We start from the raw sequence: 19,170 nt of genomic DNA, 5'->3' as shown, positions 1-19,170 counted from the left end.
ATATTTTTTGGGCTTGGAAATTTCTCGGAGTTCGGCAGGTATTTATGTGAGTCAACGAAAGTATGCCCTAGACATTATTTCTGAAACCGGGTTATTAGGTTGCAAGCCGGTCCAAACTCCTATTGAACAAAACCATAAGCTAGGCGAGTCTACCAGTCCGTTGCTTCGCAATATTGAGCCTTATAGGCGTCTTGTTGGGCCTCTAGTTTATCTTGTAGTGACTCGTCCTGACTTATCGTATGCCGTTCACATTTTGTCCCGTTTTCTTCATCAGCCCCGTGAAGACCACATGACCGCAGCTCTCCGAGTTGTTAAGTATCTCAAAGGCAGCCCCGATCAAGGTGTTTTGTTACGGAGTGACAGTACCTTGACCATCTCTGGTTGGTGCGATAGCGATTATGGTGGTTGCCCTACGTCCAGGAGGTCTGTAACCGGCTGGTTTGTTTTTCTGGGCGAATCTCCGGTTTCGTGGAAGACAAAAAAACAAACAACGGTCTCCTTGTCCTCGGCTGAAGCGGAGTATCGCTCCATGGCCAACCTTGTTTGTGAGTTAAAGTGGCTACAAGGTCTTCTTCGGAGTTTTGATGTCCGCATTACTGCCCCCATGAAAGTATTTTTCGATAGTAAGTCCGCCATTGATCTTGCTCATAATCCCGTGTATCATGAGCGTACCAAACATATTGAAATAGATTGCCATTTTATTCGGGATGCGATTATTGACCATTTTATCACCACAACCCATGTTTCTACGTCGTCTCAGCTAGCCGACATGTTTACTAAAGCCTTGGGTGCTCAACAATTTCAAACTCTTCTCCGCAAGCTCGGTGTGATGATCCGCACACTTGAACCCTTAGTTTTATTTATGCTTATGTAATTTTATTTTCCTTGTACTTTTTTAGTAAGTAAGTTCTTAGTTTAGCTTAGTTTTAGAATAGCTTTATTTCCATAAATAGGTATATCGCTATTCTGAACTAAACTTGTAAAATCAATGTTTCCTGCTACCAGGATGTAAATATCAAATTTCCCTCTTTGGGGAGTACTAGTCAATCAAACATCTGCTTCCCACCAAGTTGCCTTCTTATTGCTTGTTGTTGCTTTCTTGTGAATGACTCTTGCCTTCACCTTTCTAACAAGCCCGTGTGTGTCGATCGAGACTAGGATTTCGACACCCACAACCCGAGACCGATTACGAGTGCCTAGTGCTTGACAAACACTAGTGCCTAACGCTCTCGCTTTCATTCTTGTCAAAGCGTTTAGACAAAGGTGCGCGTCACGCCCCGACTCAAAGTTTCGGACCGTGACATTTGGTATCAGAGCCCGGTCTTCTTGACGGGCTGCTGTATACGATGGCAACAAAGGCGGTAGAACCGAGTGGGACTAAAAGTGATACTAAGGCCAAACTGGCGGCTTTAGAGAAATTGATGGACGAGAAAATTCCATCCTTGGAGGCACTCATTGTGAGTTTGGGGAATACTCACCATGTAGTTGAGGAGACGGTAAAGGGGCATGCTGCCCGCTTCGAGGCCGTAGACGAGTCCATAGAGGGGCATGAGAGCCGCCTTGTGGCCATCAAAGAGGCGATTCCGAAAGAGTATAACTCGGATATGGGTTATCTCTATGATAAAGTCGAGCAACTCGAGAACATGTGCAATACCTTGATGAAATGGCCGCGGACGGGAGTTTTGGTGGAACTCCTAAGGTGAAGCCGCCTACACCCCTCAAGTATAGTGGGGCGAGAGATTCGAAAGAAGTCGATAACTTCATCTTCGACATGGAACAATACTTCCGAGTGAGTGCGCTCGACGAAGGTCTAAAGGTCGATCACGAGTATGTACCTAACGGACGACGCTAAACAATGGTGGCGCTCGAAGCATGCCGAGATCGAGGCAGGAACCATTAGACTAGAGTCATGGAATGATTTCAAACGACTCTTCAAGGAACAATTCTACCCGGAGAACACCGATTTCCTAGCTCGAAGGAAATTAAATAACCTGAAACATACAGGCTCGATTCGCGATTATGTGAAAGCATATTCGGCTTGTATGTTGGAGATAGCGGACATGACCGAGAAGGATCGGGTGTTTCAGTTTATTGATGGTTTGAAGGAGTGGGCTCAGCGAGAAATCATGCGACAACGACCTGAGTCCCTCGCAACTGCGATGACAGCTGCTTAAAGGCTAGTTGACTATTACACGGAGCGCGAAACCTCCCAGAAGAAGGGATTCGCTGCAACGGGCGGAAGCAACCAAAGGTTTGGAGGGACGACTTCACAAACAAGACCTCCCTCTACGGGTAATAGTCGGTTTCGTCCCGGAGGTGATAATAGGAGATGGGGTCCGACGAATTCCACTCCAACCTCTTCTAAGGGTAGTAATTCTGAAGCGTCGACTGCTAGAAAGCCGTTCGCGTGCTTCCTTTGTTGAGGACCGCACCGAATGTCTGAGTGCCCCCACCAAGGGGAGTTCAACACCCTTAAGAAGAATTTGTCCAAGATGTCGGTAGAACAGAATCCCGAGGGGATAGGCCCTGATGCAGAGGGGTGCGATGATGATGAGGCCAGTGAGCAAGGAGAAATGGCTCGAATGGGAGCAGTCCACATGATGTGCTCAATGGACAAAGGCGCTGAGCGCTCCGAGACCAAGTCCACGGAACTGATGTACGTGGAGATAAACGTCAATGGGAAGGCCACTCGAGCAATGATAGATACAGGAGCCTCCCATAATTTCGTCACCCCCGACGAAGCGAAGAGACTCGGAATGAAGTTGAACCGCGAAGGAGGAAGCATGAAAGCTGTCAACTCCAAAGCCTTGCCAATTCAGGGCGTGGCTAGAGAAGTGGTGATCAAGATGGGCGAGTGGACAGGGAAGCTCGACTTCACCAGCGTCCCGATGGATGACTTTAAGATCGTCCTCGGCATGGATTTTCTGAAGCGGGCCCCAACCTTTCTGGCGCCCCACAATGGATCTTTAATAATGGTGGGATCAAAACCATGTCTTGTGAAAGCTGTTGAAACTAACCGAAAGCAAAAGGGGCCACTCCTCTCGGCAATGCAGTTGAAGAGGGGACTTCAAAAGGGAGAGCCTACATACTTGTGTACAATGTCCATGAAAGAAGACACTTTTGCTGAATGTGTAGACCCACAAGTAGAGAAGGTGCTAGAAGACAATAAGGACTTGATGCCTGATCAGCTACCTATGAGTCTGCCACCCCGACGTTCGGTAGACCATCAAATTGAATTACTCCCGGCACAAGACCTCCCCGCTCGAGGGCCATATCGGATGGCGCCTCCCGAATTAGCGGAACTACGAAGACAACTAGACGTTCGATTCGCTCGGGGTCGATACGACCTTCCAAAGCTCCCTATGGAGCCCCCGTGCTCTTCCGGAAAAAACAGGACGGTAGTCCGAGATTGTGTATCGACTACCGGCTCGAACAAGCTGACGGTGAGGAACCGCTACCCCATCCCATTGGTAGCGGATTTGTTCGATCAATTACAAGGCGCTGTATACTTCACCAAGCTCGACCTAAGATCTGGTTATCATCAAGTTCGAATTGCCGAAGGAGATGAGCCGAAGACTGCTTGTGTGACGAGGTATGGGTCTTTTGAATGGTTGGTCATGCCTTTCGGCTTGACAAACGCCCCTGCAACGTTTTGTACGTTGATGAACCATGTTTTCCACGAGTACCTGGACAAATTCGTGGTGGTATATCTAGAAGATATCGTTGTATATAGTCGCTCGTTGGCGGAACACGTAAAACACTTGGAGTTGGTGTTCGCGAAGCTCCGAGAGAACCACCTATTCGTGAAGAGAGAGAAATGTGAATTTGCCCAACCTGAAGTGAATTTCCTTGGTCACATAGTGGGCAAAGGCAAACGAAGATGGACCCGAAGAAGATTGCCGCTATCAAGGATCTGGGAACCCCAGGGGAATGTGTCTCGAGCTCCGGTCTTTCTTGGGGCTCGCAAACTATTATCGAAGATTCATCCGAGCGTATTCAAAAATTGCTTCCCCGCTCACCGACTTGTTGAAGAAGGATACTAAGTGGGAGTGGTCTATCGACAAGAAGAGGGCCTTTGAGAAGCTCAAGGAAGCGGTGGTACAGGAACCGGTCTTGGCGTTGCCGGATATCACGAAGCCTTTTGAAGTTGAGACGGATGCATCTGATTACGCCTTCGGGGGGTGCTACTCCAAGAGGGTCACCCTGTGGCTTTCGAGAGCAGAAAGTTTAATGGAGCCGAGACTCGTTATGCGGTACAAGAGAAAGAACTCCTAGCTATTGTTCATTGCTTGCGGGGATGGAGGCATTATCTCTTGGGATCAAAGTTCGTTGTCAAGACCGATAATACCGCTGCGTCTCACTTCCCGACTCAGCCCAAGCCGACAAGCCGACAAGCTAGATGGCAAGAGTTGTTGGCGAGTTCGATGTGGAATTTGCTTACGCACCGGGAGCCGCAAACAGAGTCGCTGATGCCCTAAGCCGACGATGTGATTTGGCTACATTACACACGATTGCTCATTTGTCCACCACCACCGTGGTCACAGATATTCGAGCTAAGGCAAAGGAACACCTCGACCAAGACCCAATGGCGAGGACTCTGAAACAGTTGGCCTTAGAAGGAAAGACTCGCAAGTTTTGGGTGGCAGATGGGTTTTTATTCACGAAAGGACATCGCATCTTTGTTCCAAAGGCGGCCGGGTTGAGGAAGATGCTTCTACAGGAGTGCCATGATACCTTGTGGGCGGGTCATCCGGGATGGCAGAGAACCTTATGCCTATTGAAGAGAAGTTACTACGGCCCCGATGAAGGATGATGTGATGGAGTACACGAAGACATGCCTCATTTTCCGCAAGATAAGGGAGAGAAACGAGCGGGGTGTTAAATCCGTTGCCCGTGCCTACACGACCATGGGAGAGTATCTCTATGGACTTTATCTCTCGGGTTGCCGAAGGTAGGGCGTTAAGTGTGATCCTTGTCATTGTGGATCGATTCTCAAAATACGCGACTTTCATTCCTCTTCCTAAGGCGTGTAGCGCTGAAGAAACGGCCACCATGTTCTTCAGACATGTTGTGAAATACTGGGGATTGCCTCAAAGTATAGTCAGTGACCGCGATTCTCGCTTCACGGGACTATTTTGGGGGGAATTGTTCAATCTCTTGGGTTCAAAGCTGCGGATGTCCTCAAGTTACCATCCTCAAACGGATGGCCAGACTGAACGATTCAATAGCATGCTGGAAGAGTATTTGAGACACTTTGTTGGGGCAACTCAAATGGAGTGGGTAAGACTCCTTGATGTTGCCCGATTCTTTTAATGTGCGACGAGCTCTTCATCCAACAAGAGCCCGTTTGAGCTGGTTCTGTCAACAACCGCTATTGCCTCCCACAGTTGCAGATACGTATGGAGGCCGGACAAAGAAAGCCCACGAATATGTGAAAGAATGGAACGTGAATGCCGAAATTGCTCGAGCTTACTTGGAGAAAGCGTCTCGCCGCATGAAGAAGTGGGCGGATCAGAATCGGAGACCAAGGGAGTTTAAAGTAGGCGACATGGTCATGGTGAAGCTGAACAAAGAGCAGATGAGATTCCTCCGAGGCCGAGACAAGCGTCTAGTGCGGAAGTACGAAGGCCCAATCCAAGTGACCAAACGGATTGGGGAAGTAGCATACAAGCCGGACCGCCCGCTGGATGAAGTGTCACCCCGTCTTTCATGTGAGCCGTCTAAAGCCTTACCATCCGGATCCCGAAGATCCCACCCGCAACAAGAGCAAGCGCGCCAACATCCGCTCCAATCAACTTCCCGGCGACATCACCGACCGAACCGACCATGAAGATTTTGAAGCGTTGCGAGACTGACAGCAGATTAGGTGGGGGAGAGTGTGATGATCCGCACACTTGAACCCTTAGTTTTATTTATGCTTATGTAATTTTATTTTCCTTGTACTTTTTTAGTAAGTAAGTTCTTAGTTTAGCTTAGTTTTAGAATAGCTTTATTTCCATAAATAGGTATATCGCTATTCTGAACTAAACTTGTAAAATCAATGTTTCCTGCTACCAGGATGTAAATATCAAATTTCCCTCTTTGGGGAGTACTAGTCAATCAAACATCTGCTTCCCACCAAGTTGCCTTCTTATTGCTTGTTGTTGCTTTCTTGTGAATGACTCTTGCCTTCACCTTTCTAACAAGCCCGTGTGTGTCGATCGAGACTAGGATTTCGACACCCACAACCCGAGACCGATTACGAGTGCCTAGTGCTTGACAAACACTAGTGCCTAACGCTCTCGCTTTCATTCTTGTCAAAGCGTTTAGACAAAGGTGCGCGTCACGCCCCGACTCAAAGTTTCGGACCGTGACACTCGGCGTTCTCGACCTTCACGCTCCAGCTTGAAGGGGGGGGGGGGGGTATTAGGAGGATATTCCTTATTCCATATTATTGTTATATTGTTATTAGCTATTATTATCTTTCCATGTAATTAACATATTGTTAGAGATACGATATCTTTTTGTATTGCTATTTAAGCCAAGTAAGGGCTCTCAATAATACACACAATTCACCTTCAATCACGTTTAACAGATATCCGTTTATAGTTATAGACGGGCTAAATATCCACCCACTTTAAGCATAAGAAAACAACAAGTTGCATAATGTGGCCAAAAAATATCACTACTATAAGCATATTTGACCCGTCTTTCACTTTAGACGAATATATTAATATATATTGAGTCTAATTGTAAACGGTGTTGCGTGCAAAATGGCTCGTACAGCAGGACACTTGCTAATAAATTAGTGGCAAATTGGCAATACGCAGGGTATTACGTCCTCACTTTGGAAATAAAGGCTGGGATTCTCACTGTCCACTTATTGGCCGACAGTTGTCACTATTCTCTTGAGTTTTAATATTTTATGCATTAGCAATTTAGCCTCACACCTACCGAAGATGTCTTAGTCTAGTGGTTAAGACGGAGGTATTGTGGACAATAAGTCCCGGGTTCGATTTCCCCTCCCATCTATTATAATGCGACCAAGTGCGCGCTTCGTTGTACCAAAAAAAAAAATTAGCATCACACCTTTTGGGAGTCCCGTCTTACCCGACGACTATTAAACCTCGCAAACGAGTCAATCGAGTCTGAGTTTTAATCATACCAATTCAGATTCAAGTTGTTCGGGTTTGCAAAACTCAGGCCGGGTTGGGTCATATAGGTTTATGTCATTTTCGGGTGGGTTTAAGTCATTTGAGGGTAACGACCACTATACGATAATAAACTTTGAGCGGGAATGAATATTGTTTGGTCAATTCAAGTTTCAGGTTAGATTCGAATCTTTATTTCAGGCGTGGGTCCAATTGCTCGGGTCGGGTTTGTTATGCTAGGTCTACGGACAAATAGAGTAGGACGACAATATCAGCCTATGTCTATTATTACTACTCCCTCCGTACCAGACCAAAGGTAACACTTACTATAAATGGACGTATCACACCAAAAGTAACATTCCTTATTTGGCCCACAACATTACCAAGTTATCCTTATACCCATTTGATATTTACACAAAATGTCATTATATATCTCACCTACTAACCCACAATTAAATTCACAATTACATACCACACCTATTTTTTCCCTTACTTTTTCCACTTTTTCTTAAATACTCCAATTTTCCCTACGTTATCTTTGGTGTGATACGGAGAGAGTAAGATTTTGTAAAGCTGTTTTTTCAGAAATATATACGAGTATCTTTCTTGATTGGTACCATTGGGATTTGAGTGATTATTAACTTTGATGATTTAAATTTTTTTCATTTGAAACATGCTTTTCATGTGTTCTAGCCGAGGCCCCTATTTCAGGCGTGGGTCGGGTTATTCTAGCCAAGTTTGTTATGCCAGGTCTACTAACGAATAGAGTAGGATGACAACGTCATCACTCATCAGGTGATATGTCTATCAACTATCAGCCTATGTCTATTACAGTCCGTCTCATTATAGACGGACACTATCCGTCTATAGCTATAGACGGATAGTGTCCCTCTCACAAATTAAAGTGGGTAGTGCAAATGGGGGTATCCATTTCCCACCCACTTCCACTACCCAGCTTTACAAAATCTTAGTAATAATAGACACACATATTTTCATTACAGACGGACACTATCCGTCTATAGTTATACAAGGATCTTTCCTGGTACCCTTGAGATTTGAGTGATTATTAACTTTGATGATTTAAATTTTTTAATTTGAAACATGCGTTTCATGTGTTCTAGCCCGGAGGGCCCCGGACCCCTATATAAAGGAATACTGCAATTGGTGTAAATTACAACTTAAACAAGTAATAATAATAAATATTAAGCTTGAAGGAAAATGGCTAATCAATCCTCAACCAACCAAATTTTTCGTCCGATTGCAGGGTTTCATCCATGCCATTGGGGTGACCATTTCCTCAATCTCACTCACCATGATGAAGTAATTAATCTCTAATCTTTCCTCCAATACCCTTATTTTATTACTCGTATATTTAATTCAGCAACTTTTCTATAGAATCGTCTATAAACTATAATACATGATTGACATATTAATTATTAATATAAAATACGGTTTTTCTAAAATGTGCCATAAGGGCACATGTTAATAAACTTAATATAGTAAGATTGACAACATATTAGTGAGAATATATTGTTAATCTTACCATATTAAGGTTATTAACATGTGCCCTTATGACACATTTTAGAAAAACTCTATAAAATACGGAAAGCGCTAGGGCGCCACCGGGTGTTACCGAAACTCGGTAACACCATAATTAAAAATAAAGAAAAAATAAAATTTTTACAAGAATGTTTTATTTTACCGCCAAAATGTGACGGTTACAAAGGTAATTTTGGGATTGAGATTATTGAAATTCTAACTGCAAGAAAATCCAATCTGGGGCATGATGAACTGATCTCTTCTTGATCAACTTGTTTCTCCTTCGTCACATATTTTCAATGGTTTTTCATTCAAGTGAGTTTTTATTGTGCTTTCACGCAACTCCATTACAGATTTAGTGATTTACGGAGTACAATTTTGGTCTTGATCTTCAACGAAAATTTATGGTGTTGGTTCCGTCATTCAACAATGACTTTCAATTTTTAGTACCTAGTTTATATAAGAAGGTTATGATAAATTTACCCAAATTTTGTTGTAATGGAGGCGTTCTGTTACCCAAACAGTTAATTGATAAGGCAATAAGAACAATAAATAACAAATGTAAATAAAGTTGACACAAAGATTTACGTGGTTCACCAGTAAAATAACTGGCTATTGTGGAGAAAATAGTACAGCAGTAGACCGGTACACACGCGCTCAATATGAGCCAAAAGTATACTCTATTTTACCAACAAATATAGTAGTCTCAAAGGAACAAAAGAGACTACCCCAATAAGACGAAGGACAAATAATCTTGAGGCCTACCAAGATCTGAACAAACTCCTCCGATCTTCAACGACAGACGAACAACAATAATAGAGCCCGGAACTAGAGTTGGCATAAAGGGCCGCGGGCCGGTGGGCGGCACGGCCAGGCACGGCCCACGGCACGGCACGGCCCGACCCGGTGAGAAAATCGAGGAAGCACGGGCACGGCACGACTGGGCTTGAGACGGGCTCCGACGCGATTTTCTTCAAAAATCCGTGCCTAGGCACGGCACGGCCCAGGCACGGTGGAGCCCGGCACGGACAAGGCACGACGGGCTTGGCATGGCCCGGCACGAAGAATGACCCGTTGATCATTATTTATTAAACAAAAAGTACATTAATATTTAATAAAATATATATTTAAACCATTAATTATCATTTATTAAACAAAAAGTACATTAATATTTAATAAAATATATATTTAAAAAATTAATTATTATTTATTAAACAAAAAGTACTAAAAATATATCAATTATATAACTTTTTTTTAAATAAAAAAAATATTAAAGCACATGGGCCGACCCACGAATAAGGCACAAAAAGCCCATGGGCCAGGCACGGCCCGAGCACGAAAATGGCCGTGCCTTGAGCGGGCCGCGGCGTAGGTTTGGATTAGTGGGCCTGGCACGGCACGGCCCGAGGAGCCCAATATTCGTGCCTGGGCCGGGCCAATTTTGGGGCAAGGCACTATGGGCAAGACGCGGGCGCCAAAGACGCCCATTGCCTACTCTACCCTGAACAAACTGAGTTTTCTTCTTCAGAAGGAACCTCACAAATCGACCCTCTTTATTGTGCTCTCAAATCTCTCTCTTAATTAACCTAGAATAAAACTTTGGTCTTTATATATTTATTCCACCCAAGATAAAATAACTAGTCTAATTAATAAATAAATACTAACATAAGAAATTATAAATAATAATTTCCTAAGCCACCCAAATCTTACGTACGAAACTAAAGCATAGAAGACCAGATACTAATATACTAGTGGGACCCACACCCACTAAGTTTCTAAGAAACATAAACAAAGTCAACTAATACAACGCTTATTACCAATTTCTAGCGTCGATATCAGTAATGCATGCGACCCGTAGAGAATTGCTCACTCGCGCGGATACGGGTCTTCTTTTGACATGTGTTCCTGTTTCATCTCCAATTTCTTCCTTAGCATATTTCGTATCTTTAATTGTGCCTTAGCTTAGTTTGTCTTCGACACAAATTCAAGGCACAAATTCCTAACATTTCTGGCGACAACATAATCTGAATTATTCACACATTTTCGGCTGAATATGTTTAGTTTTTGAACTATCATACTCCATCATCATATGATGTACGCAATTTACTCGTATATATTGCCATATTTGCCAAGGAAAAAAGAAGCAGATTGATACCTTGTAAATTCTAACTATGGATGATTGGATGATGATGGAGTAATCATTGGTGGTTACAAAATAAATGTGAATAAGTCCTTAAAAATCGTTTAGCTATTCCCATATCTTTTGATTATAACTTGCAACTTATTAAGTTATATTATGGTTGGACTTTCTAAATTACCCTTTGTCACTTATTTGTTTAAAATTTAAAATTTAAAAGGGAAAAGTGAAAATATTGAAGGAATTTACCATTTTACCCCTGGTGTTTAAAAAAAAATAACTTTTTACAAATTTACTCATAATAAAATACTCCCTCCCAGTCACTATATTGTTCTCATTTGATATTAGCACAATACTTAAGGAAAAGTATTAAAATAGGAGTAAAAGAGTTGTGTGGGGTTGGTGATAGGAGAGAAAGATGAATTATTAGTAGTTATTAAAAGAATTGTGGGGCCAAAACATAAAGTAAAGTAATAAAATAGGAGTAAAAGAGTTGTGTGGGGTTTGGTGATAGGAGAGAGAAATGAATAAAATAAGAGTAAAAGTTACCAAAAAAAGAAATTAGAACATTAGTTGAATAATCCGTTTTGAAAAAATGGGAACATTATAGTGACTGGGAGGGAGTATTAGCCAGAATGACCCATTTGCCAAGTATAAGTGAATTCCGTAAAATATTGGTACAATACTTGTACTTGTCTTTTCACTTGAGTAGTTGAGTGGCTCGCTTGATTTCACCGGTCAAATTTGACGGTTGTTTTCTACTTTTTTTTCATTAAACAGTGCTCATATGCTCCAGTGATATATTTATACTTTTTTTTATTTTTCTCTCACAAAATTAAAGAAGTGTAAACATATCACTGAAATAGGGGAAATAGTTCTAATTTTTTAATAGAGTTATTATCCATCTTCTCCTTTCAACCTTCCTCTACTCTTTCACAACTGACTCATTAATAAACTAAAAATATACGAAGTAATATTATGTTGGGTGTAAGTCACATGAATGATGCAAATTGCAACATATACAGTACAATGTTTTAAGCGATGACACAAGAAGGTAAACAACAATTCTATATTTCAAAATATAATACTCCTGAAACATAATTGTTATTGATGAATTGTGAGACGTAAGAGAGATTAGAGAGGAATTTGTGTTGATCTTATTAATCAAGCCATAGGCTTTATATAATACATACAGTGCATGATTTTAGGAATCAGATTGATACCAAATCATAATCAAATAATATCACACAGCTAATATGTGACTCAAATAACCGGAGCATAATATTCTCCTCATATAGAGCATAATATTACGCCTAATACCCCCCCTCAAACTCGAGCATGGAGATCAAGAGTGCCCAGTTTGCGAAGAAGGTAGTGAAATTGACGGACCCCCAATGGCTTTGTAAAAATATCAGCAAGTTGTTCATCCGTTGAAACATGAAATGGCTTAATGATACCCTCCGTAATAGCATCGCGAACAAAGTGACAGTCGATTTCAATATGCTTTGTCCGCTCATGAAATACAGGATTTTGTGCAAGTTGAATAGCCGATTGACTGTCGCAAAATAAGTGCATAGGCGAAGATAAAATCACATCCAAACTCGCAAGAAGTCCCTTTAGCCATTTTAGTTCGCAGACCACAGCTGCCATGGACCGGTATTCCGCTTCAGCAGATGACAGCGAGACAGTATGTTGTTTCTTTGTTTTCCAAGAAATGGGAGAGTCCCCTAAGAACACAAACCATCCCGTCACAGAGCGTCGGGTTAATGGGCAGGTTCCCCAGTCGGAGTCACACCAACCTGAAACCGTAAGACTACTATCGGACCGCAGTAAAATACCTTGTCCTGGACTTCCTTTTAGATAACGAACGACACGTAAAGCTGAAGTCATATGGGCTTCACGTGGTTGTTGGAGAAACTGTGATAAAACATGGACCGCGAAGGTCAGATCTGGGCGAGTAACGGTGAGGTAGACGAGGCGCCCTACCAAGCGTCTATAACACTCCGGGTCAGCTAAGAAAGGGCTTTGGTCGGTGCTAAGATGATGTGTGACTTCCATGGGTGTTGGAGCAGGTTTAGCACCCAACAAGCCTGTTTCAGTGATAATGTCGAGAGTATATTTACGCTGGTTGAGAAAAATTCCCTCCTTACTTCGTGCTACTTCAAGACCAAGGAAGTATTTTAACGTGCCCAAGTCCTTCATTTTAAAGCAACGATTCAAATAATCCTTAAAAGCGATGATGGCTAGAGAATTATTACCAGCTATAACAAGGTCATCGACATAGACCAAAACATATAATCGTACCTCATTTGCTGAATAAGTAAAGAGAGAATAATCTGAGTAAGATTGACGAAACCCATATTCTCGTAGAGCACCTGCTAATTTAGCAAACCAACAACGGGGAGCTTGTCGCAGGCCATAGAGTGATTTTTTGAGGCGACAAACTTTCCCGTTATGACCACGACTGAACCCGGGTGGAAGCTTCATATAAACTTCTTCATGTAGATCCCCATGAAGAAAGGCATTATGGACATCCATTTGATGTAATTCCCACCCTTTTATCGCAGCTATAGCAAGAAAGGTTCGGACTGTGACCATTTTAACAACCGGAGCAAAGGTTTCCCCATAATCTAAACCTTCGACTTGATGATTACCAAACACGACGAGACGAGCCTTTAAACGTTCAACTGAACCATCTGATTTGTATTTAATTTTATATACCCAACGACAGCCGAGAGCTTTCTTATCAGGAGGAAGGTCAGAAAGCTCCCAAGTGCCATTGGATTCAAGAGCGTCAATCTCATCTTGCATTGCGCGACACCACCCGTCATCTTGTATTGCAACTTTGAAAGAGGGAGGCTCTACGCCTGCAGTTATGGCTGCTAGAAAGCAATTGTGTCGACTAGAAAATTTGTGACAATTAATGTAATTTGCTAAAGAGTAAGGAGTACCTGAGGGCGATGATGGCGGACTTGGTGAGCTTGGTGAGGATGGACTGTTAGTAGTACCAAGGACATAACCTTGTAATCTGGAATTCGGAATCTTGAGTCGATGGCCACGACCAAGAGGTTGTGGCTCGGTAACGATATTGGACTCATCATTGATCTCAACATTGGGCTGATCATTATTGTCAGCATTGGGCTGGACATCATTCACGACATTGGGCTGAGTAGCCTCTGCATTGGGCTGACTAAGAGCAGCCGTGTCTTGCTCAAGTGTTTTGGTAATGGGCTGAGGATTGGCAGCTTGACTGGGCTCATTTGGTATGACTTCATCAACAAAGGGAAACAAAATTTCATGGCCTGGGTCAATATTGGAAGTGGAAATTGTGCTATGAAAAGGAAATACGTCTTCATAAAACGAGACATCACGGGAGACACTAAATGTTTCCGATTCCAAATCATAAATTTTCCAACCCTTTTTATTATGTGGATATCCAACAAATATGCATTTACGGCTTCGAGGTTCAAATTTATCACCACGTGTTTTTTGATTATGAACAAAACAAAGGCACCCGAAAACTCGTAAGTTAGTGTAGGACGGAGGAACTCCCAACAAAACTTCATATGGGGATTTATTGTGAAGAAGGACAGTGGGTGTACGGTTAATCAAGTAGGCTGCTGTAAGTACGCACTCGCCCCAAAATTTCTTGGGTAAATTACCCTGAAATAATAACGAACGGGCCACATTAAGAATGTGACGGTGTTTACGTTCAACCCGCCCATTTTGTTGGGGCGTACCAATGCATGATGTTTGGAACTGAATACCCTCCTGCAAGAAATAAGTAGCCATAGCATTGAACTCATTCCCATTATCACTACGGACAATCTTAACCGTTTTGGAAAATTGGGTTCGGACCATGGCTAAGAAATTCATAAACATGCTTGTGACTTCAGTTTTATCAAGAAGCAAATAAACCCATACGGATCGTGAATGATCATCCACAATAGTTAAAAAATATTTAGCGCCGCAAGAAGAAAGAGTACGATACGGACCCCAAAGGTCGCAATGTATTAATTGAAAAATGTCCACAGCAGTATTATCACTCAAATCAAAACTAGTACGTGTTTGTTTTGCAAGGTGACACACATCACACACCAAGCTTTTATTAAAAGTAATTGGACGAGCGAAAGAAATAGATTTAACCGCTTTTTCACCCGGATGCCCAAGTCGGCGATGCCACAACTCGTAAGATTCTCTTGGCCCCACCGAATTAACCGAGCATGATTTGTCCTCCGGATCAAGCAAATACAGTCCATCCTGTAGCTCACCGACTCCAATCATCGTCCTCGAGGAACGGTCCTGTATGAGACAAGAAGTATTAGCAAATTGTAGGATATAATTATTGTCAGTTGTCAATTGAGACACTGAGATTAGATTGCAAGTAAGTCGAGGAACAAATAAAACCCGCCGTAATGATATCGTTCCATTAATGCGAACGGTACCCATTTTAGAAGCCATTATGCGTTGCCCATTAGGCAATCCCACAGCCCGAGGCGGAATATCCATCATCTCCACAAGCAGCGAGAGATCACCTGTTACATGGTTAGATGCGCCGGTATCAATTATCCACGGAGAAGACTGACCCGATAACCTGTTTGAGGAAGCAAGAGAAGTGGTAGTATGCACCACATTAGCATGAACAATAGGCCCGGATTCCGAGGAGCTAGCACCGGACTTGGAAGACGATTGAGTAACAATGGCATCGTCACCCGCCATGGAAGAAGACGATTGAGTTTCGAAAAAAAAAAAAATTAGAGTTTTTGTGTAACCTGGCTCGATACCATGATGAATTGTGAGACGTAAGAGAGATTAGAGAGGAATTTGTGTTGATCTTATTAATCAAGCCATAGGCTTTATATAATACATACAGTGCATGATTTTAGGAATCAGATTGATACCAAATCATAATCAAATAATATCACACAGCTAATATGTGACTCAAATAACCGGAGCATAATATTCTCCTCATATAGAGCATAATATTACGCCTAATAGTTATACTTACTTCCAATGGACTGGACCTGGAAATCCTATATTTACACGAGTGAAAAAAATTACTGGTAAAATCTGATCCTTAGCAAAAAGTAATTATATATATCTATAGAAAGTTGTTTATTAATTACTGTATTATTTTTTCTACGAATTACTACGTATGATTTAGGAAATTCTCATAGAAAAGGAGCAAGAAATCTATCAGCTCAAAGTGGAAGTTGGGAAGCTGCTAGCGGCGGCTAAGGAGCCACAGGAACAGCTCACATTTATCGACACGCTCGAACGTCTCGGCGTGTCATATCATTTTGAAAAGGAAATCGAGCAAGCTTTAGAGCTCGCCTATGAGAGCTTTCATGGTCATTGTGAGAATGCTGATCTCAATCACGTATCCCTTCGATTTCGTATCTTCAGGCAACATGGTTTTTACGTCCCTTGTGGTAAGTTTAACATCATGTTTTATATGTTACTTTCCAATCATGCACAAGGGTGTCTTTGGCCCAGTTAATGATTTTATACCCTAACACGCCCCTTCACTGAAACAGATGTTTTCAACAAGTTTAAGGACGAAAACGGAAGATTCAAGGAATCGTTGATAAGTGATGTACAAGGAATGCTAAGCTTGTATGAGGCCTCACATGTTAGAGTTGATGATGACAAAATACTAGACGAAGCCCTCGTCTTCACAACCGCTCATCTTACTGCTCTGGCTAGCAACTTAAGCTCGCCGCTTGCTGAACAAGTGACTCATGCCCTTCATCAGCCTCTCCACTTGGGCATGCCTCGAGTCGAGGCTAGATTTTACATCTCCATTTATGAGAAAGACCCGTCACATAACGATCTTGTTCTTCAATTTGCAAAGCTCGATTTCAATTTCCTTCAATCACTGCACCAAAGGGAGCTGAAAGATTTAAAAACGTAATATTATACTTCCTCTATCTCAACTGATTCTTTACGTTTGATTAAAATACAAGTTGTATACTTTTATGTAGGTGGTGGAAAGGACTACATTTGAAAGCATCATTCAGCCGAGACAGGATTACAGAAGCGTATTTTTGGACTCTAGGAGTCTTTTTTGAACCACAGTTTTCTTTTGCAAGAGAGGTGTTTAGAAAAGTTTTTAAGTCAACATCACTATTAGATGATACATATGATGCTTACGGAACCCTTGAAGAACTTAAGATCGTTACAGAAGCGTTTCAAAGGTATAAACCGATGATAACATAATTATATATACTCCGTATAATATCTTTCATATAAATGTATATGTAAATGAATTGCAGGCCATGGAACAAAGATGTCGTCGAAGAACTTCCTGAGCATGTCAAATGGTGTTACTATGCTTATGTGACAACATGTGACGAAGCTGAGGAAGATCTTGCTAAAGAAGGAAGAGCCTTTTGTGTTGACTACCTTAGACAACAGGTGAAAACCTTATCGAAAGCATATATGAAGGAGGCGGAATGGTGTCATCAAAAGTATGTTCCGACATATGAAGAGTATATGGAGAACGCCATTATAACATCTCCGTATCCTATAGGCATAGTTATGTCTTTCCTTGGCATGGGAGAGATTGCTTCCAAGGAATACTTTGAATGGGCAAATCAAAACCCTATCCCGGACGTTATAAAAGCCGTGTCCACAATATTACGACTCATGAATGACATGGGTGGTCACGAGGTAACTAATTACTGTATTTAAGTGGTATCTTTTAAATGGGTCAAGTATTGCTTATGTAGATAGATGTAGCTTGTACTCGGGTCAGGTTAGGGCCGGACTGGGATGGGCTCTTCTGGTCAGACCAGGGCCAGGCCAGGGGGTAGGGGCGGGTTTGGCCGGGCCGGGCTGGGAAATGGAACCCGGGCCAAGTCAGGGGAGGGAGCGGGCCAGGCTGAGGGCGGGTCGGGCACTGGCCGGGCTGACCCGTGCTATTGGCCAGCTCTAGATAGATGGGACAAGTTTGTTGTCATTTTCTAGACATTTTTTTTTTGTCTTATCTATCTATTTATAGACCGGTGTGACAATTAAAATGATTTTTTGTACCATCAGTTTGAGCAGAGTAGGAATCATGTTGCATCATCTGTGCAATGCTTGATGGAGCATAATAAGGTGACAGAGAATGAAGCGAAGGAAATGCTAAGCAAAGAAGTAGAAGATGCTTGGAAAGTTGTAAACAAAGCAATGTTAAAACCTTACGTCATACCAAAGCCATTATTAACTCGAATCCTCAACTTGGCTCGTTCCGCTCATGTCATTTATCATGGCACTGCTGACGGTTATACTAATGTTAATCAAATTCTCAAGGATAAAATCGGTTCAGTCTTGGTTAACCCGATCTCTATGTAGACCTGGCAAACATACGAGAGATTTCAAATGCATTTATAATTGGGTTTGACCAAGTCACTTATGTGTGAGTATGTTTTACGTGTGTTATTAATTATTATCGCGTCTCTAAGTCATGTTTCGGTTTGTCTACATCTTCAAGTCATTTGGGTCAGGTCATTTTCATCATGTCATATATATCGTGTTTGCTTGCCAATTTTCCTAAAAATAAAGTATTTCATTTTGTGTTTGTAAGTTGATTGATAGTATGTAATAAAACGTTTGCATTTCTTATCATTTCATGTTGATTTCACTAGTTCGCTAGTTAGTAACTAACGCCATCGCTGTTAAACTCCCGATTTAAATCCGAAAAGTAGTGGTTGATCCTGATTCTAACACCATTATGTATTTCTTTTAGTTGATTTTTCGGATGTAAAGATTTTACGATCTAATCAATTTAATTAGGCCTTATTCTTAGACTGAAATTATCTAAATCGAACTAAACTTAATAAAACTGAATTAAACTAAACATATTGGAACTAAAATGGAATAAAGAGTTAATTTGTAAAATAAGAGCTGAACTAAATGAAGAACAAAGGCAGAAGTTGAATTCCAATCCTAACATTGACTATTGCAAGTCAGCAACAATGAAGAACAAAGGCAGAAGGGAAAAACAAAAAAAAGTAAAATACATAAATCCCCAGAACTTTATTTATTTACAAATGATAACAAGCGATTTTACAATAACTTTAGGTAAAACCGTCTTACACAAGTATTAACGTAAATTAATTAGGACCCCAACAACTCAAAAACATGACTTTTCTAAGAGATTCATCAGATTGCATCGACTTCTGATCTCTAATCTTGTGAGAAATAGCAGAGGATGAAGAAGCAGAAAGCTTTTTATTAGCCTGAGAATAAGATTTAATCCTGTTCTTAGCATATTGATTAAGAGATCTAATAGTGTAATTCCATCTTGCAAATCCTTGATCTTTTAATCCTTCTACTGCTGACATTACTATCCATGCACACTTGCTTTTTGCTGCACTA

The 19,170-nt window shown here is 41.8% G+C and overlaps 2 protein-coding genes across 2 annotated transcripts; both read left to right on the top strand.

Annotated features, from left to right (window-relative positions):
- The first annotated feature begins 4,399 nt into the window (after window positions 1-4,399).
- On the top strand, window positions 4,400-4,813 carry LOC141648578 (uncharacterized). Its single transcript, XM_074457307.1, has one exon. It carries the CDS (start codon window positions 4,400-4,402, stop codon window positions 4,811-4,813), a length of 414 nt encoding a protein of 137 aa, XP_074313408.1.
- Window positions 4,814-8,304: 3,491 nt separating this feature from the next.
- LOC141645858 ((-)-drimenol synthase-like) lies at window positions 8,305-18,415 on the top strand. Its single transcript, XM_074454038.1, has 6 exons — window positions 8,305-8,450; window positions 15,971-16,238; window positions 16,344-16,716; window positions 16,791-17,003; window positions 17,082-17,478; window positions 17,848-18,415. The coding sequence occupies exons 1-6, from the start codon at window positions 8,349-8,351 to the stop codon at window positions 18,142-18,144; spliced, it is 1,650 nt and encodes a 549-aa protein (XP_074310139.1). The 5' UTR covers window positions 8,305-8,348; the 3' UTR covers window positions 18,145-18,415.
- The last annotated feature ends 755 nt before the right edge of the window (window positions 18,416-19,170 follow it).

This window comes from Silene latifolia, chromosome 3 (genome assembly GCF_048544455.1).
Source record: "Silene latifolia isolate original U9 population chromosome 3, ASM4854445v1, whole genome shotgun sequence".
Classification (NCBI taxonomy): Eukaryota; Viridiplantae; Streptophyta; class Magnoliopsida; order Caryophyllales; family Caryophyllaceae; genus Silene; species Silene latifolia.
This window is presented reverse-complemented; position numbering and strand designations above follow the sequence as displayed.